Genomic DNA, 26599 nt, shown 5'->3' with positions numbered 1-26599 from the left:
CCTTTCTTTTCTAGACCATGCTCAATGCTATCTGATAGCAGGATATCGTGGCGTGGGATTATATCGTTGCAGCTCCTGCTTGTCCCTGGAGTTCCGTCGTAGTAACAGCACAGTAGACCCAAGCCGTTCTTTTGGGTCACCCGATAGAAAAGATGAAGTCTCAAGCACAAGTAAGAAGTACTGCAGCATAGACAGGCTTGCCTGGTCTGGGGCTAAACTGTATCAGGTTAGTTCCACCGCTTGGTACAGTACCACAGGTACCATTGTTGGTCTCTCTTTCTAGTTTCTACTACCTCCCATCCCTACTACACATCTTTTGCGCCTAGGAATACATTCTCGACCATTATTCATGGACTGGCAACGCGGACACCTGGAGCCATAGAGTCGTGAGGCCCACCTACGGCTGACTGCAGAGCATACAACTGTTGGAGTTGGGCTAGGCGATGCGTGAAGACGAGGCTGGCTGGCTGCAAGGCTGCTAGCTAGGCCTGGAAATTTCGAATGTCTGGGATGGCTCGGAAAAGGCAAGGTCATACGACACTTCGCGAAGGTGCGGAGACTGACGAGGGCTATGTTGTGCGCCTACTTTCTTATGCATCGTGATTGTGAAGATGCTTCGAGTTGCCCGTGCAGGGAGGTGGTTTTGTCGTCGCAGAGCAATTTGACCCTAAGGTAGACGTTACAAAATCTACGGGAAGAATAACAGAGGAGGCGTTGGTACGGCTTGTTTATTGTTGACGTTGTGCTCGTGCTCGTGCTCGTGCTATTGGACTGTTAGCACGAAGTCGAGAGTATTCTGACAATCCGTGAGTGAAGCAGTGTATGGTCCAGTCTCCAAACCACCCGACCACCGCACACCAGCTCCTCCTCCTCCTCCACTAGTTCCTCCGTATTGGGCAGTCCGCCGAAGAAGGGAACGGGATTGGGAAAGGGGATGGGGAAGGGGGTGAAGAGTGGCATCGCGGGCTCAAAGGCGGCGACCGCACAGCGAGCACGGGATTATATTATGATTGGTTTTGGCGTGTAATGGCTGTCTGAATACGGTATGGACAGAGGTCAATCCCGATGGTGATGTCATGGCCTTGTCGGTGTCTCGGAAAGACAAAACCCCACAATCTGGTTGTGAATCTCCCAAGGTGGAAAGGTACGTACCTCACTAGACCTCCTCTAGTCGCGAGCACCTCCTAGTGTAAGTGTAGGCGCCGCGGAGTGGAGCGCGTTCTTCCGTCCTCCCTCCCTCTCTCTCGAATAATGAGATGCTCCGACTCTTCCCTCTTCCCGCGTAATACTTAGAAAACCTCAGCTACTGAACGGAGGAGCGCTTCTTGCTCCGGTCCACCGTTTTCCGCAGACTGAACGAAGACGGAAGATGGTGATTTCAACGGGTACCTGCTTGTAGGCGGCGTCGTAATGGGACGAGGCGCAATAATCAGCAGCAGCATACCACACCGGACTCCGCCATTGTACACTCCTCCGCTGCTGAGCACCATCTACCGACTCTCTTTGATCCTCCCTATACAATCTTTATCCTCCTGAAAAGAACAGGAGCCACAAAATGGGCTACGACTATGCCCTCGTGTACGTTCTGCCCCCCTCTTAAACCCTCACTCGTACCTTAGGTACTAACTGACTCTCGTTGAACGATACACTGACAAATTTTTCAGTCATCTCAAGTACACGCTTCCACCCGCAGCCCTCCTCTCCCTCCTCTACTTTCCCCTCTGGACGCGCCTCGACTCCTACAAACTGCTCTTCCTCATCACCATTGCCGTCACTTCCACCATTCCCTGGGACAGCTACCTCATTCGCACCAACATTTGGTCCTACCCGTCCAATGTTGTCGTCGGTTTCAAAATCGCCCAGATCCCCATCGAAGAAGTCTTCTTCTTCGTCATTCAAACGTACAATACGGGCCTCTTGTATCTCATCACCTCGAAAGCCGTGCTGAAAGAGGCTCTATTGGAAAGGGAAGATCGCGGGCGGGTGGGACAACAATGGAAATACATTCGATGGGGTGGACAGATGGGTTTGGGCATTGCACTACGATATGGAGTCAAGTGGGTCCATGAGGGAAAGGAAGAGACGTATTTGGGTTTGATCTTGATCTGGGCCTTGCCGTTCTTGCTGTTACTCTGGAGTTTGGCATATCAGTTGTTGGTGAATTTACCTGCCAGTTGCACGCTCTTAAGCATTGCCATTCCCACTGTGTATCTCTGGGTCGTGGACACCTTGGCTTTGCAGAGAGGGACGTGGGTGATTTCTCAGGGAACAAAAACGGGGGGCGAGCTGTGGCCTGGCTTGGAGATTGAAGAAGCCGTGTTCTTCTTCTTGACCAATTGTTTGATCGTCTTTGGTTTGGTGGCTTTTGATAATGCTGTGGCCGTTTTGAATGCTTTTCCTGCGCATTTCCGGAATGTGCCTGAACTGCCGAGTCCTTGGTTGTTGGTGAAGGCTTTACTCTTACCCGCCTCGACGTACGATGATGATAGAATTTTGGGTTTGCAGCAAAGTGTGGCAAGATTGAAGAGGAAGAGTCGGAGTTTCTATCTGGCTTCGAGTACTTTTCAAGGACGATTACGCATCGATCTCATCATCTTATACTCTTTCTGTCGAGTTGCTGACGATCTGATCGATAACGCGGAAAACGAGACCATCGCCCGAGACTGGCTGAAGAAGCTGTCCAGGTATTTGGATCTCTCGTATGGAACCGCGAATCAAAATGGCCAAGGGAAAGTCATTCCCAGCAACGACATGAACCGCGGCCAAGCGACCCTCTTCATCACACAGAACTTCCCACCGGAAACACAGCTTGCTCTCATCCTGCTGCCAACGCGTATCCTCAGCAAAGAACCACTCTACGAACTCCTCAAAGGCTTCGAAATGGACCTCAAATTCGCATCAGACTCACGCTCCAACTCCCCCAAACCGAGCATCTCCGGCCCGATCAAGTCCGAACAAGATCTTGACCTCTATGGTGCGCGCGTTGCCGGCACCGTGGCTCTCCTATGCATCCAGCTCGTCCTCCATCACAACCCTTCCTCAACCTCCGACACTCTAGCCCGGAAACTCATGCTCAGCGGCCACGACATGGGAGTCGCACTCCAATACACTAATATCGCTCGCGACTTGGCTGTCGATGCCAAGATCGGACGCTGCTACGTTCCTGCTCCATACTTATCCGACGTCTCTTTGAACCCTGCAGCTTTCGTTGCTGGACTCACTACGACGTCCAAGGTTGAAGATAAGTTTTGGGCCAAAGTGAATGTGGTGAGACAGAGATTGCTGGACCGGGCTTTCAAGTTTTATGATGAGGCCATTCCTGCTGTGGAGGAGTTGCCGATTCAGGCTCGAGGGCCCATGCGAGTGGCCGTGGAGAGTTATATGCAGATTGGGCGGGAGTTGAGGGCAAGGTCTACTCATAAAGAGGGATCGTTGCGCATGATACAGGGCCAAGGGAGAGCTACTGTGCCGAAGTGGAAAAGAATTTGGGTGGGTTGGCGGAGGTTATTGGGACCTGCCCAGAGGAAGAGAAGTTGACATGCTATTTGAATGGTATATAGCCATGATATCGATTTGAGCATTTTGAGTGGGCGCATTGCTCATGAGCATGGCGTGGACTCGTATGTTAGATACCCCTTCACGCGAGCAGGAGATGACGAAGCATTGCGCCAAGATCTTTTGTCTCTTGCACGATTCTTGTCTCGTGAAGTGTCTTATCAGGTTGATTACAGCAGTTGTGAATACGGGTCAGTCAAGGTAAATGTAAATACCTACTTGTGCTCGCAAACTCCGCAAGTCGTCCAATCTCGCCAAGCCGTATCTACCTCGTCATCACTCCCGATTCGACGGCTGCTTGCATATGACAGTCTCCACACCTCCAACCTTCCCTCTTGCACTCGTTGCCCCCATCCTCTTCTTGACTCTGTTCCACAATGCCCACGACGAAACACCACCACCACCGCCACCCTCCAAAATCACAATGTCCTCCCCCTCATCTAAATCCCGCAAACCCACCGCCCTCATCATCGGCGCCGGCGTCGGTGGCGTCTCCACCGCCGCCCGCCTCGCGCACTCGGGCTTCGACGTAACCGTCCTCGAAAAAAACAATTTTACAGGCGGGAGATGTTCTCTCCTCCATCATTCCGGTTACCGCTTCGATCAAGGACCCTCATTATTGCTCCTCCCCAATCTCTTTCATCGCACTTTTGCCGAGCTGGGAACGAGTCTCGAAGCCGAAGGAGTCGAACTATTGAAATGCGAACCGAATTATCTCGTGCATTTCTCCGATGGAGAGAGATTCACCCTTTCCTCGGATTTGAGTGTTATGAAGCAGGAAATTGAGAAGTGGGAAGGTGGAGAGGTGGGGTTTAGGCGGTATTTGGAGTATTTGAATGAGGGGCATCGGCATTATGAGTTATCGGTGCGAGAGGTGTTGTTGAGGAATTTTTATGGGGTGGGGTCGATGTTTCGAGTGGAGTTTTTGAGACATTTGTTGGAGTTGCATCCGTTTGAGAGTATTTGGACGAGAGCTGGGAAGTATTTTTGGAGTGAGAGGTTGAGGAGGGTTTTTACTTTTGGGAGTATGTATATGGGTATGAGTCCGTTTGATGCGCCGGGCACGTATTCGTTGTTGCAGTATACGGAGTTGGCGGAGGGGATTTGGTATCCGAGAGGAGGATTTCATCGGGTTGTGGAGGCGCTTGTGGGAATTGGGGAGAGGTTGGGGGTGGAGTATCGTTTGGGCACGGGAGTGAAGAAGATTTTGCTCAGTCCGGACGGAGGGCAGGCAAAGGGAGTGGAATTGGAAGATGGGACGATATTGGAAGCTGATGTGATTGTCAACAACTCGGATCTGGTCTATGCATATGGAAATCTTCTGCCCGAGAGTTCTTATGCCGAAAGCTTGAAGAGTCGACCTGGAAGCTGTTCAAGCATTTCTTTCTATTGGGCGCTGGATACAAAAGTGCCCGAGTTGGAAGCACATAACATCTTTTTGGCGGACCAATACAAGGAGTCGTTTGACAGTATCTTCAAAAAGCATCTCATCCCGGACGAACCGAGCTTTTACGTCAACGTCCCCAGTCGAGTAGACAGCACTGCAGCGCCAGAAGGCAAAGATAGCGTCGTCGTTCTCGTCCCGGTGGGCCATCTCCTCGAAGAAGACCAACACGCCTCATCCTCTGAAACGCTTGCCAACGGAAACGGACACATCTCCTCCGCCTCCCCTCCCGACTCCTGTGGCATCACACCAACAGAAAAGCAAAACTGGCCGGCAATGGTCGCACTCGCTCGCAAAACCATCACATCCACCATCGCCGCGCGCACCGGTGTCAATCTCGAACAGCATATCATCCACGAAATCACCAACGACCCTGCTTCCTGGAAACAAACCTTCAACCTCGACCGTGGCGCCATCTTGGGTCTCTCCCATTCCTTCTTTAACGTCCTCTGCTTCCGCCCCACCACCCGAGCTCGCAGACGTGGGCCTCTAGACCACTATCTCGTGCCATTGGGTTTAGTAGGCAGAGTCCTCGAAGTTCTCGTCGACGCCATCCGAGGTTCCGAAGGGAAGAGTGTCAAAGGGCTATACATGGTGGGAGCGAGTGCACATCCGGGAACAGGTGTCCCGATATGTTTGGCAGGTGGTGCGTTGGTTGCAGAGCAGATTTGTGGGGATTATGGGGTGGAAGTGAGTTGGAAGAAGAATCAGCAGGAGAAGAAGAAGGCAGAAGAAGAGCAAGTCAGGGGAAAATTGGATCGTTTAGAGAGGCCGATGTGGTTGGATAGTTGGGAGCAGTGGGTGAGTGTGTTGATATATTTGCTTGTGGCGATTTTTGCTGTGGTGTGGATGAAGGGGAGGTGAGAGTAATAGGTATAGGTACTTTTACTCTTCTTTTGCTTCTACTTCTAGCAGTGAGGTAGGCAGCCTAGACGTTGCAGTTGTAATAACCAACACTAGTACCTCCCTTTTTCGGAAAGCCTCAGTACCTCCTAGTGCCATACATACCATCCCTTCGCTCCACGAGTAAGATACTGTACATGTATTATAGAGTACCTACCTTAGTCATGTCGTCCACCCGTAAACGCCAAGAATATTCACCCTCACATCCAAAAATATTCGGAAAAAAGAGAAGAATAACACTACAATAAAATCCCAGCCGTATTACCACCTCATCTCTTTCTCAACCCGACTCACATGAGATGTGGCGCCAGGGATTAGATGATAGCAAATAAGCTTTTGATAGTGTCAACGTCTCCGCTTTTTAATGCCTTGCTAGTTGCCGGGGATCCATAGATGTACCTAGTGAGGTGTAACTGTACATGTGAATGTCGTCACAAGGTACGGGTCGATGGGCGATGGGGGCGGATCGAGAGATGGGAAGGAGCTTGCATCGCATCGTCGGTTAGAGAGAGAGAGAGAGTGGAGGGAGGACTGTCTACTGATTCTACTCTACTGAACTTACACCACCTACTGCCCAAATGCTTCGACAGTACAGGTAGTGTATACAGGAACAGGAAATACCAACCACACCAGCCATGTACCTCCACCACAACGACAACGAAGATGACCACGACCGCGACACCAGATTCACCACCACCTCTCTCGCCGGCCAAAAACGCAAACGAGCCTGCTCCACCAACATTCTCCCCACTCCCCAGGCAAAACATCCCTATCTCTCCGGCAACTTCGCGCCCATCCAACAGACACTTCCCCTGACGCCGTGCGCTTTCACAGGCCGCATTCCCGAGGAATTGGCCGATGGAGAGTACGTCCGCAATGGCAGTAATCCCGTCTCCAACGAAGATTTGGGCCGCGACTCGCACTGGTTTGATGGCGATGGAATGTTATCCGGCGTGTCATTTACGAGGGACGAGCAGACCGGTGCGGTGCAGCCGGAGTTTGTCAATCAGTTTGTTTTGACGGATTTGTATTTGAATACGTTGGGGAGTGAGAGGTTGCGAGTGCCGATTTTGCCGAGTATTGCTACACTTGTGAGTCCTGTGGCGAGTTTTGTGTGGGTCACGTTGCGGATTTTGAGGACAATTGTGTTGGTTGTGTTGTCGCATTTGCCTGGCTCGAGGCAGAAGATTAAGAAGATTTCTGTGGCGAATACAAATGTGGTTTTTCATGATGGGAGGGCTTTGGCGACTTGTGAGAGTGGGCCGCCTATGAGGATACAGTTGCCTGGATTGGAGACGGTGGGGTGGTATAATGGCGCTTCTGCAGAGGGTGAAATGGTGGATGGTGTGGAGGGGAAAGAGAAGGAGAAGGTGTTGGGAGAGGATGGGGGTTTGCTCAGCTTCATGCGCGAGTGGACTACTGCTCATCCCAAGGTCGATCCCGTGTCGAAAGAGATGCTGCTATACCATGCGAGCTTCGCACCTCCGTACGTGCAGTACAGTGTGATTCCCCAGACACCTGCTGCGGGCATGGCGCGAAGTCAGAAGCTGTTGAACGTGGGAGTTCCGAAAGTGTCGGGTGCGAAGATGATGCACGACTTTGGTGTGTCGTCTGGCCATACTGTCATTATGGATCTGCCTCTCACGTTGGATCCGATCAACCAGTTGAAAGGTCTGCCCACTGTGCACTACGACTCGAGCAAGCCTTCACGCTTTGGCATCTTCCCACGACACTCGCCTGAGCTGACCAAGTGGTTCGAGACCGACGGCTGCTGCATCTTCCACACAGCTAACTCGTGGGACTCTGTTAACTCTCTTGGTCACGTCTCCTCGGTCAATATGCTTGCCTGCCGTCTCACATCAGCGACTCTCATATACGCCGCTGGAAACATGAAACCTCCGCCCGTGAAGCCCTTGGTATCTGTCACCAGCAAGAAGAACAAGCGAATGCCGTTCTTCAGCAAATACGATCCAGGGACCGATCACACCAACTTTGATCCCACCGAACCCATGAGCGAGAAAGAACCTCTTCTCCGCATCGGGGAACGGTATACCTCCATTTATGAAGATGAGAGAGATCCTCTCGCCGAGGACCAATGTCGACTCTACTACTACTCCTTCGACCTGGCAACTACCTCGATCACACATCAATGGGCACTCAGCGCCGTCCCTTTCGAATTCCCTTCCGTCCATCCCACTCGCGAAATGCAAGAAGCACGTTACGTGTACGGTTGCTCCACAACCACTACGGATTTTGGCGCCGCACTCGGCAAAGCGACCAAGATTGACGCCATTGTGAAAATCGACGCCCACAGTCTCATCGCGCGCGGCCGCGCCAGTCCTCCCAAAAGTGTCACCGGCGTCGTCGACAGCCGCACCATGGCCCAAGTCCTCGAAAGTTCCGATCCTCAAGACCCGATTCAAGTCTTTCGCATGCCACCTGGTTGGTACGCGCAAGAACCCCGATTCGTTCCCGCTGCCTCGAGCCACTCTCGTGAAGAAGACGAAGAAGAAGAAGAAGAAGAAGAAGAAGAAGACAACGGCTACCTCCTCTTCTACGCCTTTGACGAAACGCAATTGACCGCCGCAGGAGACGTTCCCCCGGACGACGACTCTACTCGTCGCGCCACATCAGAATTATGGATCGTCAATGCGAAAAATATGACTGAAGTGATTGGTCGCGTGCAACTTCCGCAGAGAGTCCCTTATGGATTACATGGTTGTTGGTTCTCGGCTGAGCAGATTCAAAGTCAGAGACCGGTGGAGTGTATTCGGACGACGGTGAAGGCGTTGGAGGAGAGGGAGAGTCGTGGGTTGTGGATGGGTGTAAGGGATTTGGTGGAGAGGTGGGTTGGGTGATGATTGTCAATAATAAGTAATTTACGGATCTTGAGGAGGATATGATGGCAATGAGGTTGAGGAAGTGGATGGGGATGATGATGGTGATGATGATAATGGTAATGAGGAATAGGTAGGCGTTATATGGCTACCCGTGAAAGAGGGGGACGGGTTTGCACAGATACCTACCTACTACCGTGCAGACAGACAGACGTCTTTCGAAATGAAACAGCTGTTATTCAATCTTGTCCCTACCCCTATCCAATGTATCAGTTGAATTTCATCGACAAATCCTCCAGACCCGGGATCTGAAGATCTTACAATAAACACAGTCCCGAAAAATGCATGGTAACACCTTACATAGACCCGCCAAGCCCTTATCGGTGTCACAACTCATCGTTCACGCAATCAACCATCTCCCCTTTCCCTCACCAACCCTCACCTTTGAAAAAAACCAACAATGTCACCAACCCCCTACTCCCTCTCCACCTCCATCTCAACATTCCTCTCCACCCACTCCTCCACCACCCGCTCCGAATGCGACTCTCTCGCCCAATCCCTCCTCTCCTCCCCCACCATCTCCCCCGTGCCCATCCAAGGCTCCTTCAGCTACACCGTCGTCGCATCTGACTCCCAACTCGCGCAATTCCGATCCCCCACTTCTCCATTAGACGTCGAAGTTCTACGGTTAGCGCGCGAGATTTATGGGGGAGATGTCGTTGCGAAGACGGAATTTTGGGGGAATTTTGGGGGGTTGGGGGTTTATCTTATTGAGAAGTTGCAGGGGGTGACGTATTTGGAGTGGTTGATGAAGGGCGGACTGGGGAGGAGGTTGGATGGGGAGCGGTTTGAGAGACAGAGGGGTTTGGTGGGGGATTTTGCGAGGTAGGTTAATGGTTGTTTGTTTGTTTGTTTGGTTGATTGTTTGAATTCGCTGCAAGAGCGAAAAAAAAAAAAATAACAGCAGAGGATGGTTTTTTTTACTCACACACATATATATGAATCTAGATTTTTCGCCGCGGCATGGAAGACACCACAAACGGCGGATATAGCTGCGACGCGACAGACTTGCGAGAATAATCTCCATCTCCTTGCTCGAAATCTCCCCGACCGCTTTTCACGGGATATTCTAGAACTTACAGAATGCTTGGACTCGATTTTTCAAACCCTCCCCATGGTTCTTACACACGGCGATTTATGCGAGATGAATTTCCTCGTTGACGAACGTAGCGGACATCTCACGGGTGTAATCGATTGGGCTGAAGCGGAAATTTTACCGTTTGGATTTAATCTTTGGGGTGTGGAAAATCTTTTGGGATATATGGATGGGAATGGATGGAATTATTTCGAGGGGTATGAGGAGTTACGGGGGGAGTTTTGGACGGTTTTTTACGGCGCTGTTGGTGCAGAGGAAGAAGAAGGAGAAGGAGATGGAGTGCTAGCTTCAGAGGTACTTTGTCAAAAGCAAGAAACTATCGATGTAGCGAGGCGGATGGGGATTCTTTTTCGATATGGATTTTTTTGGGATGAGGATTTGCGGAAAAAGGTTCCTGTGCAAGAGGGAGATTCTGGTATGAGATATTTGGATGCATTTTTTCTTGGTTAAAAGACCTTTTGCGTAGAGATTGTAGGAGGTACCCGATAACGTCTTCCGAAATCCAAAACCACCCGCGAACAGGCGGGGAGTCGGGGACATAATTAGGGTAAACGTAAGGCTAAAATCTGCTAACATGGCGCTTAGTCAGCCTCACGAGCGAGACGGGGAGGAAGAGGTGAATCAATAAAAAGGGGAGAATAGTCGCTTGTCCTAGATTAGCAGACTCCCTACCTAGAGTGAATAAATAGGTAGCCAACAACCCGGCATGGTTGGTGGTTCTACTTTAACAAATTGCAAGCATCAGTTTTGTCCAACAGACTACCTCCTACCTACCTACTTTGTGGCCTTGCTCGCTCGCTCCTCTGCATGTCCATTGTTGATCATGTCCAGCAGGACATGACCCGAGTACAAGGAAAAGTGTGTTTGTGTGTGTGCTCCGCGGCGCATCAAGAGCGGTGGTGGTCGATGCATTCATGACTGCCTACCTACAGGTACATTCGAAGCGTTGTGTATCCGATTCATGTGATGGTTCGACAACGTTGTGGAGAGCTTGGACTGGTGAAAACGCTTTGGCTGGCTAGGAGGTAAAAAATGCACGTGGCAAGGACTCTGTGTGGGATGGCTGTCATGGTAGTCCCAACGGTGTTTTGGTGTTTGGTATCTGGGGGATGGGGGGATAGGGGAATGGGCAGGAGGCGAGATGAGGATGAGATTGCAGAGCACAAATGGTTGTTGTCATCATTTCCACACCGCGTTGTCGGCCCATCTCACGATCTCACCATCTCACGCCACCGCATTATTCGTGTACTCCGACTCCGACTACGCATCCGCAGTCATTGGTCAGCATCTGGTGCATGTGGATGGTGTGGATGATGTGAAGATGCACGGCACATCGCCCGATCCTCGCGCTTCCTTCTGCACCATACTGACTGTACATGTATGCGGTATGATATGGATTACGGAGGAATGACTACACGGCACACGAGAACAATCAAGCCTTTTCCCAAGGTTCACAAGACTCGCGGTGGTTCCAGCGCTAGTGCCTATGTGGTGACTTCATCTGCTTTCAAGCATTCTTGCTGTCGATCTCTGCACTCTCATCCCTTGGAGGAGTACCCGAGTGTGTGTCACAAGACCGTATCTCAATGGCAACGAATGGTGCGTATTGGTACACGTTGCTGCCGTTCGCGCCACGCAGAAGCAAATATCACCACCATCATCCTGATGCTTCTCCCATAGGAGGGAGGTAGTGTGCTCACGGCATAGGAAAGCTTCCGATGCGGCAAGCTGATCATGGCGGCAAGACGGTCTGCCGGTCAAACCGGCACTGCGTGATGGTAAACGCCACACGCCGAACACTGCAAAAAGAACATCGACGCTATCGTCCAGCTAGACGATCTATTGGCTCATGGTAGATGAGCACAACGTTCACGTCATGGCCGTGACACGGGAACATTCTATCGTCCAGAATAACAAAATGCTCCAGCAGCGCCGCCCAGTCTCTGCTTTCCAGCTCCCATACCGACCTCAGTCGCACCAGTCCTCCGCAAGACTTCGCTCCCGCCCACAGTCATGGTGAACAACGCGCTCAACACCAACGACGGCGACGTCAACAATGGCGTTGCTCAAATCGCCATCACCACCCATGGCTCCGACTTCTACTTTGCTGTCTGTGCCGTCATGACAGTATCGACCTTTGCCTTTCTCGCTCTCGGCCAAATGAAGCCACGCGCCGAACGCATCTTCTACTACATCACCGCAAGCGTGACAATGGTGGCTGCCATTGCCTACTTCACCATGGGATCTCACTTGGGTTTCACGCCCATTGACGTGGAATACCAACGCAGCAATTCTCGCGTGGCAGGAGTCAACCGAGAAATTTACTACGCACGATACATTGACTGGTACGTAATGTATCTTGATCAGTGCCGGGAAGACGAGCTTACTGACATGCACCAGGGTCATCACCACACCCCTTCTCCTGATCGATCTGATGTTGACTGCGGCCATGCCGTGGCCAAGCATTCTCTTCGTTATTCTCGTCGACGAGGTCATGATTATCACTGGTCTGATCGGAGCTCTGGTCGCCTCGAGTTACAAATGGGGATACTTCGTCTTTGGCTGCGTCGCGCTCGTCTACATTGTTTACGTCCTGGTCTGGGAGGCACGCAAGCACGCCAACGGTGTCAGCTCTGACGCCGGCAAGACCTTTTTGTACTGCGGATCTCTCACCGCGTTCCTCTGGATCCTCTACCCGGTCGCCTGGGGAGTGTCAGAGGGTGGTAACATCATCGCACCCGACTCCGAGGCTGTCTTTTACGGTATCCTGGATCTGCTCGCCAAGCCCTTGTTCGGTGCTCTCCTCATCTGGGGTCACCGCAACATTTCCCCAGCGCAGCTCGGCCTCACCATCCACGACTACGGTGGAGAAGACCCAGTCATCCACGAGAAGAACACGGGCATCTCCCACGGCCACACCGGACACCCCGGTGACAACCCCGCCAACGTCGGCGTCATGAACGGCACCCATGGCACCACCACCGCCAACGGCAACACCACATACGCTACCAACACCGTCTAAATCAACAGCTGTCTCTTGCTGTATGTAGTCCCCGTGTCCGCCTACTGTAGGCAATTACGGGGCGCTACGGGCTTGTGGCGATCTCTCGTCTTGGGGGGGCTCGTATAAAATCACTTGGCGCGTGAATGGACATGTTGCGTGTTGTTCGATATACCCACCTCGCTTGTCTCGAGGACGAATGATGCCACGAATGTGATGATGATTATCAATTGTTATTGTACGAAAGAGTTTGCTGTGTACCGTAGGTCAGCTTTTAGTATAATTCGCTTAATCTCTCCCTCTCTGACTCTCTCACTCTCTCACAAAAGTTATCTCTTACATTGTAGCACTTTTTTCCATCTTCTTCTTCTTCCTGTTAGAGAGAGTACATCCTTCAATAGGTGGGTAAATTTTTCCGTGATGTTCAGATGGTATTTGAAAAAAGTGCGCAGGGATATTGTCGATCGCACTCCACTCAACTCCACTCCTCAATGCCGACTAGGAGGTACAGGTACTGGGCCTCGGCTTCTGCAAGAGTCAAGGGACAGGACGATCTCAAAGGACGATTCGGAATGACTAAGCAGTGGGCATCCGGATAACTAAGCCTCGGCGCGGATCAACGTTAGCTCCGGCTGAATATTACCCGCCTGAAAAAGACGCCCGGCTAAGAAGAAGATGTCTAAGAAGAAGACGTCTACTCGAGAAGAAGACGCCTAAGAAGAAGATACCCGAGAAGAAGACGCCCGAGAAGAAGATGCCCGAGAAGAAGACGCCTAAGAAGAAGACGCCCGAAAAGAAGACGCCTACCCGAGAAGACGCCTACCCGAGAAGACGCCTACCCGAGAAGACGCCTACCCGAGAAGACGCCTACCCGAGAAGACGCCTACCCGAGAAGACGCCTACCCGAGAAGACGCCTACCCGAGAAGAAGAAGAAGGACAAGGAGGAGGAGGAGGAGGAGGAGGAGGAGGAGGAGAAGGAAGAGGAGATAGAGATAGAGATAGAGATACCTAGGAAGTAGGAAGAAGAAGCCCGAAAGGAAGAAGAAGACGCCTACCCGAGAAGAAGACGCCTACCTACGACGTCTACCTAAGAAGAAGACGCCTGCCCGAGAAGAAGATACCTATCTAAGAAGAAGACGCCTACCTAAGAAGAAGACGTCTACCTATAACGCCCGCCCGAAGAAGACGCCTACCTAAGAAGAAGATACCTACCTAAGAAGAAGATACCTATCTATAACGCCTGCCTAAAGAAGACGCCCGTCCGAGAAGAAGATACCTACCTATAACGCCTACCTAAAGAAGATGCCTACCTAAGAAGAAGACGCGTTACGCCCGCCCGAGAAGAAGACGCCTACCTAAGAAGAAGACGCCTACCTATAACGCCTACCTAAAGAAGACGTCTACCTAAGAAGAAGATATCTACCTATAACGCCTACCCGAAGAAGATACCCGCCTAAGAAGAAGACGCCCGCCCGAGAAGAAGACGCCTACCTAAAGAAGATACCTATCTAAGAAGAAGACGCCTACCTACCCGAGAAGAAGACGCCTACCTATCCGAGAAGAAGACGCCTACCTGTCCGAGAAGAAGACGCCTACCTACCCGAGAAGAAGATATTAGTACTTAGTTATATAGTTATAGCGATACTTAGAGGAGTTCGGTAGGCTAATTCTAAGCGAGTTTTATAAAGGCTAGATAGCTATATCTATTGTCGTTGTCGAGTTTGATATAGGTTATCGATAGGTACTTATACTTAAAATTAATGTTTTCTACGAATTTAGATAGTAGTTTTAATATTAAGATTCCGAGGATAGCGGTATTGTATTACTAGGAGTAGTATATATATATATATATATCGTTGCGTCTAAGTAAAGATATTTAGTATTATCGGTATCGTAGGTATCGTAGGAACTGTATAGTAAGTAAGATTAGCCGGAACTACGTTACTCCGCGCCGAGCTATAACTTACACGCTACGCTGTAACTCATACGTGCTTAGTTATCCGGATGCCCACTACATATGCTTAGTCATTCCGAATCGTCCTTTGAGATCGTCCTGTCCCTTGACTCTTGCTCGGCTTCTTTTCCCACCAATTTTCATTTCCCTTCTTCACTCTTCTTCTCAGCAACACCCACATCCTCGCATCACATGGATGATGATCAAGACGCATACAATGCCCAGGAAGATGATGCCCCTTGGCCGCACGATCCGAACGTCTTCACAGAATCACACAGTACTTTACCAGTCTACCTCCTAGTGTGTTCGCCCGATGTGACAAAGCCTAAAAAACTCACTCACTGCGCGTTCAACACTCTTGTCACATGCAGGTGACAGGCATTCTTGACAAGGGGATTGGTCCCTTTCTTCACTTTCTTGAACATGAACCCCAGGTACCGCACCGCCAAGACTACCAATGATTTTCAGCTATTGCGAATTCACGCGAGCAGTTCTGGATATGCTTGCCAGTCACCAGTAACATCCCCGTCCGAATATGCTTAAACTAGGCAATCTGGACCCAAGATCTCCAAGAGACATTGCAGGGCGGCAGTCTACAGGCCATCGCACGCCCGCTTGTAGTTCCGTACCTGTACCTAGAGCGAGAGAGAGAGAGCACCCTTGTTCATACCGCCGGCTCGGCTAGGTGAAGAAGAAGATGGGATGTTCATCCTCACTGTTCTCATGTGAACTAGTGAGGAGAGATGATCCAACACCTCCCCGCCCGATATCCTCAATACCGGGCTTACTATCTCACTCACTCGCAGATCTCGTTCTCTCTTATCCTCTGATAACCACCACCGCGGAGCTCCAGACACCTTTTCGGACAAGCTCGATGCAGGCCAGCGGGCTCCCAGCAGTCCTGGAGACGTCGTCCACTGGATGCAATGCCTCCTACCCCATGGGAGACACTGACACCAAACCATCGGATTTGCTCGTGTCGTCGAACTTATCTCAACTTGATCACAGTACACAAATCACCCCCTTGTAACAGCGTGGAGACTGCATTGCGCTGGGAACATGTTGCAGTGTAACGAGCACCGATCAACGACATATTTGACGCTCAACTCTCCTTTCCTGTCACAAAAAAGGACTTGACTTGGTATTCTGGACGATTGGAATTACGCTGTGAGCACTTGAATCCTTTTTGCGCGAAAAAGGTCTTGGTCGAGCAGTGTGACATTTCTATATCATCCAGTTTCACCTCGCCAAATCAGGGGAAGTCTCTCCAGTCTTCTGGACCGTTCTCATCCTTCATCAACTATCTACGACAAGCTCACGGCGAATTCAAGAATCATGGCACTCTCCCCGATCCTCCAAGATGCGGCAGCATTGGTTACACGTGAGAATCAGAGAGTCGTGGATACCATCGGCGACAAAGATCCACTTCCATACCGACCTCTCATCTCCATCAACGGCGCACAATATTTCCCCGAGCCTTACAGTTCACCACGACTGACTCCGGGCCAACGAGTCGGCATGATCCCCATCGCCAGCCTAGGTACACTCTCCGTCGTAAGCACCCTCTGCCTGATCGCCTTCATCCTCTCACGAATGATCAACTGGAAAGGCCACTATCGCACCTGGGTCGGCTACAACCAATACGTCGTCCTCGTCCTTAGTCTGCTGGTTGCCGATCTCGTTCAGGGCAGCGGATTCGTGGTTAGTTGGTTCTGGATCCGCATCGACATGATCTTGGCCCCTTCATCCGCCTGTTTCGCGCAAGGTTGGCTGCTCCACTCCGGAGACATCTCCAGCGGCTTCTTCGTCCTCGCCATTGCACTGCACACCTACTACACCGTCGTACACGGCAAACGTATCGGCAACAAAACGTTCGTCGGAATCGTCGTGGGGATTTGGATCTGGTCCATCGCCATCACCGCCGCGGGAGTGTGGATGCATGGCAGTCAGAGATATTTCACCGCTGCGGGCTCGTGGTGTTGGGTCTCGCCTGCTTTTGAAACGGAACGCTTGTGGTGTCATTATGTGTGGATCTTTGCGATTGAGGCTTCGACGATTTTGATTTATTCGATTACGTTTTTGTTTTTGAGGAGGAAAACTCGTCAGTTGATGGCTGCTGAGGCAAACTACAACAACAACTGCACACCACCCGGCAGCGGCAGCGGCAGCAGTAGGAGTCGTCGTCCCGAAACCGCGACCATCCAAGCTGTCAATCGCATCGCGAGGCTGATGGTGTTTTATCCCCTGATCTATCTCATGCTCACCTTACCCCTCTCCGCCGGTAAGTCCGTTCCCTGAACTACTACTACAAAAACAAACAACAAGAAAACGCTAACACAAAAAAACCAGGACGCATGTGGTCCATGTCCCGCGGCGCCCGCGCCACCGGTACCTTATACACCTCCATCGCCGGCGCCCTCCTCGCCTCCTGCGGCTGGGTCGACGCTTTACTCTACACCGCCACTCGCAAACGCCTGCTCAAGGATACCATGCCCTCCTCTACTGGTTCTGATGCTGCTGCTTCTCACTGTTGCGATTACAGCAACAGCAACGGCGAAATCCACGAAGAATGTATGTTTTCTTCATGGAATAGCACGACTACCACAGAGATGCAACAAATGAAGCAGCTCCAGAAGGGAGGAAGTGCAAATCCTCATCATGCGTCCTTAATTTCCGACGATGGTACTATTCCCACTACAACTACAACGACTCCCACGAACGATTTCGATGCAATGACGATGACGATGAAAATGATGTCTTCTTCTTCTCCTTCCGATCGCAAAGAAATCATTTCTACTTCTACGACTGCATCAACTGCAACAGAAACAGAAACAATCCCTCATGAACTCTTTGAAAGGAAACAAAGCCAAATTTTCTCTTCTCCTCCTCCTCCTCCTGCTACTGCTACTGCTACTGCTGGTGCTGCCGCTCGCGAAAGAACGAATAGTACCGAACCGATGTTATCCTCATCTCCATCGTCAGCATCAGCATCAACTTCGCGATGGGGAAGGAGTTTTAGTCTCAGCAGAAGTAAAAGTAAGAGTAATAAAAACTGGAGAATGGGAATGGGAATGGGAAGAGCAGGGAAGACGGCGGGTGGTAGTGTAGATCATCAACAACAACAACAACAACAACAACAACAGAAGAAAAATGAGGAGGATGAGATATTTTGTACTACTACTACTACCGCGGCGAGAGATGATGATGTTGGAGAGGAAAGTTTTGGTGGTGGTGATGCCAGGGGAAATCATCATCATCAATTACCAGAGGATTTGAAATTAGAGGTGGTAGTACCGACGATGCCTCTGCCAGTGTATTTGGGAGAGAAATTTGAATTGGGAAACGAGGAGGAAGAGAAGAGATGGTGAGTGAGGTTTGGGTACATGTAGGTAGTGGCTTGTTTTTGGGGAGACGGGGAATTTCGATAGGTATGTCTTGGGACTGACTGGACTCCAAGAAGGGAGGGAAGGAAGAAAAATGTATATTATGATGTAATGATGAGTTTTTTTATCTGTTGTTTATTACTTAATAGGGTATCTACATAAGGTACCTGCTTGGGAGGGGGATGTATTCATTTGTATTGATTGAGAAAAAAAAAGAGAAATGCTAAAGAGAAGCGAATTATTGTGATTGGATGGCGTGTTAGTAAGAGAGGGAGAGAGTGTGTGATAGATAAGAGACTTGAATTTTATTTTTGCTTTTTCTTTCCTTTTTTTCTATTTTCTTTTTTCTCGAGGGAGAGAAAAAAAGAAAAGTAAAAGTAAGAAGAAAAGGAAAGAGAAACATCTGTTTCAAGCTCTCTCAATCACAATCACAATCACAATCATCAATCAACAATCACAACCATAATACCCCATCTCTCCATCCTCCATCCCCATATCTCCCTATCTCCCCATCTCCCATCTCCCTCCTCCCCTATCTCACCTCCCCCATCTCATCAAAAACAAAAAACAAAAAACAAAAAACCAAAATCCACCTCAACAATCTACCCATCCACCCCCCTCTCAAAAACCTTCACATTCCCATCCCGTCCCACCAAATACAACAACTCCACCTCTCTTCCCATCCCCTCCCCCTCTCCCTCCCCATCTTCCTCCCACTCCCATCCACCCCCCCTCGTAATCCTCAACACCCCACTAACATCCCTCGCGGCGCCCGTCTCCAACGCTCTGACACCCATGACCCATCGACTCAAATGCGCTTGGGTAGAAATAAACGCCGCAGAAGAAATTTCCAAGGAAGTTGGTGCTGCAGTATGACTGTTTTGTGGGTTTTGTGTGGCGTTGGAAATTAGAGGTAAGTCGGCGGATGTGGAGAGGAGGGTGGAGTGGATGGAGGGGTGGGAGCGGAGGGTTAGGAGGAGGGTTGGGAGAGAGGAGGGGGTTGGTGAGGAGGGGGTGGTGGTGAGGAGGATGTCGGGGGCGTCGAGGATGAGGAGGATTTTAGGGGGGGTGGAGGAGGAGAGGAGGTCGGTGAGGGATTGGTGGATTAGGGGGTGGGAGGTTGAGAGGTTGGGGGGAGAGGGGGGAGGTGATGTGGATGGGGAGGAAGGAGTGGAGGAATTGTTTAGATAATCGACGAAAGCGAATTTGTTGGTTTGAGATAGTTTGGATATGTCGATGCCCTGAGGAGTGAGATTGCTATATTTTAGCTTTTCTTTTTCTCTTTTTTTGGAGGGGTTTATTTTTTCTCTTTTTCTTTTTATACGGCAACACTTTTGTCACTTGTATTGATCTGGTGGTACTTACACTCGTCCTTCGGAGTTCATTTTTCCAAAAAGCCAAATCCCGAATCCAGCTGACGAGAAGAATCGCGAGAGGTGGTTGTTGTTGTTGTTGGTCGGATGCGAGCGCGCTGCTGATGAAGCGAGCTGTGAGCCAGTTGACGCTACATCCGAGCGTGGAAGTGAGGAGGATGAGAGATGTCTCGGGTGGGAGTTGGAGATAGGGTTCGAGGGCTGGTGGGAGGATTCTGGATGACATGGCGTGTTTCTTTTTTTTTTTCCTGTTTGTTCTTGGAGATTTATTGGCGCGAGGTGGAAGAGTTGAAGTTCCCGTTTGGGAAAGACGGATGGATGCCTTAGGGTTATCACGCTTTAGGGTACAGCAAGGTAAATCAGCCAAAACTTCGTACTCAGAATCAGAGCAGGATTTTGGTGGAAACCTATAACGAGGAGGGATTTCATTGCTGAGCAGCGCCGCAGCCTGCGCTTGTATTGCAGCAGGCTGATATTGATACATGTCGAATGATTACTGCTTTTGTTGTCAATTGCCTGTGTTGATGGCAGCAGACTATGCATACATTAACTGCCCAATCACGATATCTCTGAGTTCGAATTGTTCACTCTATCTTGCCCGATTCGTACTGAGTTCTGACCCGAGCGATTCGTGGAGGGCCTCTATGAAAATGTGACAATGTCTACAGTAGTGTAATTTCCGACACCATGAAGTCACGTCGCTCACATCACGGTGAAGTTAGGATTGACTCGTGCTCACTGACATGACCTTGTGCAACATCCGGCCGTACCTGAGGTACCATTGTGACGAGCAGAGAGTTCGAGTCCCGGTAGGTCTCGGCCTTGAGCGACCTGGTATTCAGCTTTTCATGTCAGAAACGCCCCCACGCTCTCCGCGAGCAGCATGCTTGGCAGTCGATGCGCATCTAGATTGCCTCGAGATAGCAGGGAGGTTCCCAATAAGCTATCTGTGACGAGTGGGAATGCGGATGCATACTCCTCGCCCCTCTCAACTTGTAGTTCTATCCTTGAGTGAGACATCTCCGACTCTCCATCTGCGGTATGGCGATCCCTAGACTGTTGTGAGCTTGCTTGATGCGAGTGCCATCCATGTCTTCGCTCTAGACGATGCCTCGGAGTGCTTTCAGAGCAGTGACTTTGGTCATTATAGCTGAGAGTTGTGGGTCGCTTCTGACTATCTGACGTGGCAGTCTTGGAATTCGCCTGAATTGGCAGCAGTATCATCGGCCCCAAGGACTTGCATCCGCTGTAGGAACTATTGTAGTAGGACTCAAGTCGATAGATGCGGAGCAAGACACTACATGTACTGTGGGGCGAAGAATTTGTCAAGTCGGATAAGTTTTTGCGGGTCAACATTACTGGATCTATCATACCAAGCACAAATGGTTTTGCTTGACATGTGGAGAATGCATAGATCTACATATCCATTGCGCTGGTATGGGACTCAGGATTGGCGTCGCCCTGGTTGTCTGGCATTGGCCCACGAGGAATTCGTCTGACTCGGCTGCTGGGAGTGAGGCGTGGATGAGTTGCTGTGATCAACTCATCGAATAGGCGTCGGGATAGTGCTTGCTGGGTTCCCTTCATCCTTTATGAACTAGTTCTGCAAGTAATTCAAGCGGCCAAGCAACCAGGTCTGCCGCTCAGGGGCCCGGGGAAAGGAGTTGCATGCGATATCTGTCGTTGGATGATGCCTTGTTGCCTGAAGCCGTGCAAAGCGAATGAGGTCCACAGTTGGAGAGTGGCTCACTAGGGATTCGGATGCGACTCGGTCTTGACTCTTCGTCCGTGACGGCGATTGAAGTTGTAGTACTACGCCCCAACCGGTGCCAAGAGATGATTCCACCTTACCTGACTCTCATCCCGACTGCGCCTCACAGGACTACATGCCACAATGTCACCAGCCACTTTTGACGTCACTCCCACCAACAACAACAACAACATTCCATTTCAGGTTTGAAAGTTTTACACCAGTTTGCCAGCAACAGAAATCACTCACATCACCCCAAAAGGGCTCACCACGACCTCTCCTGAACCATCCCATACCGCCAGAATGGGCTACATACGCCAGGACGCCTTGCCGCGTCTCAAAGAGTACAAGTACTCGGGTACGAAGGCTCTCAACTCTCCCCATGTCACGATACTAACGAAACTCCAACTTCAGGCGTGGACCACAGCCTTCTCTCGCGATATGTTCTCAAGCCATATTGGTGGAATCAGGTCATCAAGCTCTTTCCGCTCTCCATGGCCCCCAATGCCATCACCTTGACCGGATTTGGATTCGTGGTCGCCAATGTCTTGACAATGCTCTACTATTCACCCACCCTCGACCAAGAATGCCCATCGTGGGTCTACGCGTCTTGGTCTCTCGGCCTCTTCATCTACCAAACTCTAGATGCCATTGATGGAACCCAGGCGCGTCGGACCCGTCAGAGTGGGCCTCTCGGCGAGCTCTTCGATCACGGTGTGGATGCCGTAAATACCAGCCTCGAGGTGCTCCTCTTCGCAGCTGCCATGCAATTTGGCCAAGGCTGGAAGACTGTGCTCGTCCTATTCGCCAGCCTGTTGACTTTCTACGTACAGACTTGGGACGAGTACCACACCAAGACACTGACGCTGGGATTCATATCGGGACCAGTCGAAGGTATCCTCACCCTCAGCATTGTCTACGGCATAACAGCTTTTACTGGTGGGAGTTATTGGCGGCAGCCAATGCTCTATGCTCTGGGTGTGCCACAATACAATCTGCTGCCCCGCATTGCGTACGAGATGGACTTTGGCGATTTCTATCTGGTCTATGGCGGCATCGTTCTCGTCCCTTCTGTCATTGGCAGCGCTTTGAACGTGATGGAAGCTAGACGGAAGCGTGGGGAGCGCACACGGGTGGCTCTCCTTGGACTGCTACCATTCTTCGGCACCTGGACTCTGATTGCCGCTTATCTGGCACTACAGCCCATCATCCTCCGAGAGCACATCGTGCCGTTTGTACTGTACGCTGGAATGGTCAACGCTTACAGTGTCGGTCAGATGATTACAGCTCATCTGACAAAGTCGCCGTTTCCATACCAGAACGTGCTGGCACTGCCGCTCGCGTACGGAGTCATTGACTCCATCGGACCAGTTCTCCTCCAAAACATTGGCATTGGATGGTATAGCTCTCTCGGTAACGGTGTCTACCAGGTGGCATTTCTCTTCACGTGCGTGGGACTTGCTTTTGGCGTCTACGGCAGCTTCGTTGTGGATGTGATAGTCGATATTTGTGACTACCTCGACATTTGGTGTCTGACTATCAAGCATCCATATACCGAGGAGACTGAAGAGACCAACCAGAAGCATGTCAATGAGAAGAAGGCGGCCTAGATATACGGGCTTGTTGCTCACATGACCACTTTCCAGAATTCGACAACGTTTCCCGGCCGAGCTTTTACCTCATGAGTGGTCACCTGCGCCTGGATTAGAGGCTTACTGCGCATGATTTAGACGACATAGATAACGATAGCCCTCCCCCGCATACAAGCAACACTACCAAATTTAAGGCCCGTACCTCTTTCTCCTCTAGGTTCAGCAATAACGTGGACGACTCGGGCATCATCACTGCTCGGCCGTGTCAGGACGACTTGATTCACGAAAAAATGGCAAGTCTTCCGCCATGTCTCGTGTCCTAGTGCACTTGACCTGCTTTGAGGACTATCGGAAGGTATCTGGAACTGATGCGAAGCTCAGTCTGACACCCTTTTCCTTATTATTGGCTCTATCAAGGACTTTGTCTTTTCTCAAAGAGCACCCGAGACGAAGCTACGACATCCGCCTGGGATACCGGTATTCTACCAGAATCCGACTGGTGTTCAGACACCAGAGGGCAGATCAGGCAGCTTGAGTCATATTTCCACATTACAACCGCGATCAGAGAAGCTAGAGCAGAAGCTATAGATCTTCAACAACCCGATGAACAGAAGATGGCGGGCTATGTGTGCTTGTATGATGGTGATGGACTCCCGGCGCTCCACATTTGAGCAGGCTTATGAGCTGTTGGCATGCAAGGCTACTATTTCAGACCAACAAAGTGCAAGTGAAGAAAGATCCGCGAACCTCCGCTTCTTAATCACTGATACCATGCCAGACGAGCTGTACCAACATAGCTGACTGTGAACGCAGACACATTTCTGACCAATGTCCCACCATGACTCCATCCCGGGTGCAACTTCTCTGCATGTATAAATAGCCAAGCATGTGTCAGATGAGGCAACCGCATCGCTGAACAAGCAACAACGGGAATGTCGGCCTATGCATGCGGCATGCCCACTGTTTGACATGACGATGCCGACAGACTGCTTATCTGAGCATGGATTCTCCAGACCTCGGGAGGTTCCAACTTTACGCATGCGATAAGCAGGGTTGCCATGGCATCAATCATATATATAAATCGTTGGTTCCCCTCAATGAACTCGAATTGATCCAGCAGCACGAAAACAATACCTCCCATCAACATCACTCAAGTACATATTCCGACGTCAAGACACCTCACAAGACCCTTGCAGCCACCAACAATGTCCACCACCTACCTCATCTCCGGCACGACACGCGGCATTGGCCGTGGCCTCGTCTCTGCACTTCTACTTCGACCCAACACCCTCGTCTTTGCTGGAGTCCGTGACCCCAGCGCGAAAGGTACCTTACACTTGAACTCAAGACTCACCTTCTCATCACTTCAGTCGCTAACACCATGCCCAGCTGCCCAAGACCTCCTCTCTCTACCCAAAGCACCCGACAGCTCCGTCTTCCTCATCAAGCTCGACTCATCAAGCGAAAGTGACGCAGCCCAAGCCATCCAAACCCTCCAACAAGAGCACAACATCACCCACCTCGACGTCGTCATCGCCAACGCCGGCATCCTCACCACCGCCGCCCCCTGCCGCGAAGTCACCCTCGACTCCCTCCGCTCCCACTTTGAAATCAACACTCTCGGCCCCATCATCCTCTTCCAAGCCTGCCTCTCCCTCCTTCAGAAATCCTCCAACCCCAAATTCGTCCTTACCACCTCTGCCGTCGCCTCCTGCACCATCGCCCCCTCTCTTCCCGCCCCTGTCGTCGCTTATGCAGTCAGCAAAGTTGCAGCGAACTGGTTTGTCAGCAGAGCGCAGGGAGAGCATCCCGAGATTTGCTTTTTGCCGATTCATCCGGGACTCGTGGTGACGGATATGTCGAGTTCATTTATGGAACATGCGGCTGAACCGGGATCGGGAGATGATTTCTTGCGTGCCATTAGTGTCGAGGAGTGTGTCAAGGGGTATTTGCAGGTGGTGGACAAGGCGACCAAGGAGAAGGATGGAGGGAAATTTGTGCAGTGGGATGGGGAGGGGTTGCCGTGGTAGGTTTTATTTTTTTTTGGGCGAGGGGCGAGGGGGGCGAAGAAGAGAGTTGTGTGTGGAGAGTGGGACTTTCTTCTTTCAGTATGCGGGCTGCACTACTACATGCACCTACTTGATGCCTCGTGGAGTGAGTTGTTGAGTGTATACAGTGAGAGGGAAAGTTAAGGTACATGTAGCCAGCCAGACATAGCTGGCTGCCATTCGGCTTGAGCTACCGCTCCTACTACAAGCAAAGTAACGATCGTAGCTACCCGAAAAATGATAATGTCTTGATCTGGAGAAAAAAAAAAAAACAAACCCCCATCTGTGCATTTCAAGAAGACAAGTCGTATCGTGCTATACCTACCACCTTCGGGCGGGCTAGGGGATAATGCCCTCCTCCGGAGGCCGGAGGAGTATCCGTTTTCCATCTCTCTCTCTCTCACACACACACATCCGCGACTTGTCAGAAGCGGTCAAAGAAAGTCGCTGTGGATAATACTGATGATGACAAGAGAGGAGGGGAGGAGAGAGGGGGTGCAGCACAATTCAAAATAAAAGGCTGGCATCTTCGCTACATTAGTTTCTCTCGCTAATTAAGAAGCGACATAAGGATCCCAATCACATGCCACCATGGCTCTACGCGCATCTGCGCGACTAGCAGCCGCACACCACCAATATCGATTTTTGTTCATCTGTTCGAGATAGGACTTGATAGTACGCTCACCTTCTCGGTCTGCGCGGGCTTTTGATGCAGGATAAATAGAAATTTCGATCGAGTTGCTTTTTGGTGGAGTCTTCTTCTTTTTTTTCTTCTTCTTCTTCTGGAGGAGGATGTATAGGAGGAGGAGGATGTGGAGTGAAGGATAATCCAACGGCAGTGTCGACGGGCAGGTCGTTTTGCAAGAATCGTGGATACTCTGCTGCGTATTGAAGAGGCACCTATTTCTGCCCATCCAAGATCAATAACGCTAAGGTAGGTAGGCACGTAGGTACGTAGGCTGAAAGGAGTAAGTGTTGACTCTGTTCTGCCCTCCGTATAGAAGTAGAGGTTGGACGGTCGCCCAAAGTGGCCATCCGCTACCTTATCCCCCCGACTGACTAAGCGCCAAGTCTAATAGCGAGCGGATTTACCCGCGTGCGGCGCTGACTCGCACTCGTTCTGAGGTTCTACGCACTCCTGACTAAGCATTCAAAACGCATCCCAAGACGGAACGAGTGCATAGTTTAAATTACGAGTGCAGGTTATGTTTTTTCTTCTTCCTTTGTATCTACTTCTATCGAGCTATCTAAAAACTATTATTTACTCTATACTTACCGACTCTGTATTATAGTTCTCTACTATTTACTATCTCGACAATAGTAAATACTAGATACTATTACTATACCGTTACAATACCGTTATAATACCGGATCGTTACTATACTGTTACTATACTGTTACTATACTGTTACTATACTATTACTATACTATTATAGACTTTTTGTACCCTAGTACTAGTTCTAGTATATATATTTATATATTTTGTTTACTTATATTCTAGGAGTTTGTACTAGACGATCTAAATATATATCTCTATATACTCTTTATATTAACTAGAAGTACTCTTATATACTACTACTATCTTAGACTTATATATATATT

General features: G+C 50.4%; 10 protein-coding genes across 10 annotated transcripts; 8 read left to right on the top strand and 2 right to left on the bottom strand.

The window, feature by feature from the left end:
* Positions 1 to 688: 688 nt before the first annotated feature.
* On the bottom strand, positions 689 to 960 carry SEPMUDRAFT_121563 (uncharacterized protein; the record flags this gene model as incomplete). The annotated part of the gene is made up of 2 exons (XM_016901694.1): positions 689 to 763; positions 859 to 960. The coding sequence occupies 2 exons, from the start codon at positions 958 to 960 to the stop codon at positions 689 to 691; spliced, it is 177 nt and encodes a 58-aa protein (XP_016756178.1).
* A 552-nt stretch (positions 961 to 1512) lies between these two features.
* Positions 1513 to 3646, top strand: SEPMUDRAFT_74768 (terpenoid synthase). The gene is made up of 2 exons (XM_016910079.1): positions 1513 to 1578; positions 1665 to 3646. Exons 1-2 carry the CDS (start codon positions 1556 to 1558, stop codon positions 3535 to 3537), a joined length of 1896 nt encoding a protein of 631 aa, XP_016756177.1. The 5' UTR covers positions 1513 to 1555; the 3' UTR covers positions 3538 to 3646.
* Positions 3647 to 3973: 327 nt separating this feature from the next.
* SEPMUDRAFT_152350 (Phytoene dehydrogenase) lies at positions 3974 to 5928 on the top strand. Its single transcript, XM_016907392.1, has one exon. The coding sequence runs from the start codon at positions 3980 to 3982 to the stop codon at positions 5861 to 5863; it is 1884 nt and encodes a 627-aa protein (XP_016756176.1). The 5' UTR covers positions 3974 to 3979; the 3' UTR covers positions 5864 to 5928.
* A 547-nt stretch (positions 5929 to 6475) lies between these two features.
* Positions 6476 to 8972, top strand: SEPMUDRAFT_152349 (carotenoid oxygenase). The gene has a single exon (XM_016907391.1). It carries the CDS (start codon positions 6538 to 6540, stop codon positions 8758 to 8760), a length of 2223 nt encoding a protein of 740 aa, XP_016756175.1. The 5' UTR covers positions 6476 to 6537; the 3' UTR covers positions 8761 to 8972.
* A 227-nt stretch (positions 8973 to 9199) lies between these two features.
* On the top strand, positions 9200 to 11006 carry SEPMUDRAFT_136875 (uncharacterized protein; the record flags this gene model as incomplete). Its single annotated transcript, XM_016902808.1, has 2 exons — positions 9200 to 9624; positions 9748 to 11006. 2 exons carry the CDS (start codon positions 9200 to 9202, stop codon positions 10343 to 10345), a joined length of 1023 nt encoding a protein of 340 aa, XP_016756174.1. The 3' UTR covers positions 10346 to 11006.
* A 632-nt stretch (positions 11007 to 11638) lies between these two features.
* SEPMUDRAFT_152348 (family A G protein-coupled receptor-like protein) lies at positions 11639 to 13210 on the top strand. Its single transcript, XM_016907390.1, has 2 exons — positions 11639 to 12240; positions 12296 to 13210. Exons 1-2 carry the CDS (start codon positions 11909 to 11911, stop codon positions 12915 to 12917), a joined length of 954 nt encoding a protein of 317 aa, XP_016756173.1. The 5' UTR covers positions 11639 to 11908; the 3' UTR covers positions 12918 to 13210.
* Positions 13211 to 15029: 1819 nt separating this feature from the next.
* On the top strand, positions 15030 to 18497 carry SEPMUDRAFT_152345 (uncharacterized protein). Its single transcript, XM_016907389.1, has 2 exons — positions 15030 to 17132; positions 17201 to 18497. Exons 1-2 carry the CDS (start codon positions 16187 to 16189, stop codon positions 18217 to 18219), a joined length of 1965 nt encoding a protein of 654 aa, XP_016756172.1. The 5' UTR covers positions 15030 to 16186; the 3' UTR covers positions 18220 to 18497.
* Positions 18498 to 18836: 339 nt separating this feature from the next.
* Positions 18837 to 19833, bottom strand: SEPMUDRAFT_54994 (uncharacterized protein; the record flags this gene model as incomplete). The annotated part of the gene is made up of 2 exons (XM_016909326.1): positions 18837 to 19475; positions 19600 to 19833. The coding sequence occupies 2 exons, from the start codon at positions 19831 to 19833 to the stop codon at positions 18837 to 18839; spliced, it is 873 nt and encodes a 290-aa protein (XP_016756171.1).
* Positions 19834 to 21626: 1793 nt separating this feature from the next.
* SEPMUDRAFT_136872 (ethanolaminephosphotransferase) lies at positions 21627 to 24519 on the top strand. Its single transcript, XM_016902807.1, has 3 exons — positions 21627 to 21715; positions 21772 to 24275; positions 24339 to 24519. Exons 1-2 carry the CDS (start codon positions 21661 to 21663, stop codon positions 22965 to 22967), a joined length of 1251 nt encoding a protein of 416 aa, XP_016756170.1. The 5' UTR covers positions 21627 to 21660; the 3' UTR covers positions 22968 to 24275; positions 24339 to 24519.
* On the top strand, positions 24155 to 24979 carry SEPMUDRAFT_54513 (NAD(P)-binding protein; the record flags this gene model as incomplete). Its single annotated transcript, XM_016909303.1, has 2 exons — positions 24155 to 24275; positions 24339 to 24979. 2 exons carry the CDS (start codon positions 24155 to 24157, stop codon positions 24977 to 24979), a joined length of 762 nt encoding a protein of 253 aa, XP_016756169.1.
* Between the last annotated feature and the right edge of the window lie 1620 nt (positions 24980 to 26599).

This window comes from Sphaerulina musiva (assembly GCF_000320565.1).
Source record: "Sphaerulina musiva SO2202 unplaced genomic scaffold SEPMUscaffold_13, whole genome shotgun sequence".
NCBI classification, from domain to species: Eukaryota; Fungi; Ascomycota; class Dothideomycetes; order Mycosphaerellales; family Mycosphaerellaceae; genus Sphaerulina; species Sphaerulina musiva.
The sequence above is the reverse complement of the archived record's forward strand: the minus strand, read 5'-3'. Positions and strand labels throughout refer to the sequence as shown.

Bases quoted from the DNA above. Each gene is read 5' to 3' on its own strand.
- SEPMUDRAFT_152349 (XM_016907391.1), top strand. From the start codon at position 6,538: ATGTACCTCCACCACAACGACAACGAAGATGACCACGACCGCGACACC.
- SEPMUDRAFT_152350 (XM_016907392.1), top strand. From the start codon at position 3,980: ATGTCCTCCCCCTCATCTAAATCCCGCAAACCCACCGCCCTCATCATC.
- SEPMUDRAFT_152345 (XM_016907389.1), top strand. From the start codon at position 16,187: ATGGCACTCTCCCCGATCCTCCAAGATGCGGCAGCATTGGTTACACGT. The intron at 17,133-17,200 runs GTAAGTCCGTTC...CAAAAAAACCAG, and splicing joins CACCTTACCCCTCTCCGCCG to GACGCATGTGGTCCATGTCC.
- SEPMUDRAFT_74768 (XM_016910079.1), top strand. From the start codon at position 1,556: ATGGGCTACGACTATGCCCTCGT. The intron at 1,579-1,664 runs GTACGTTCTGCC...CAAATTTTTCAG, and splicing joins GGCTACGACTATGCCCTCGT to TCATCTCAAGTACACGCTTC.
- SEPMUDRAFT_136872 (XM_016902807.1), top strand. From the start codon at position 21,661: ATGGGCTACATACGCCAGGACGCCTTGCCGCGTCTCAAAGAGTACAAG. The intron at 21,716-21,771 runs GTACGAAGGCTC...CTCCAACTTCAG, and splicing joins CAAAGAGTACAAGTACTCGG to GCGTGGACCACAGCCTTCTC.
- SEPMUDRAFT_152348 (XM_016907390.1), top strand. From the start codon at position 11,909: ATGGTGAACAACGCGCTCAACACCAACGACGGCGACGTCAACAATGGC. The intron at 12,241-12,295 runs GTACGTAATGTA...GACATGCACCAG, and splicing joins TACGCACGATACATTGACTG to GGTCATCACCACACCCCTTC.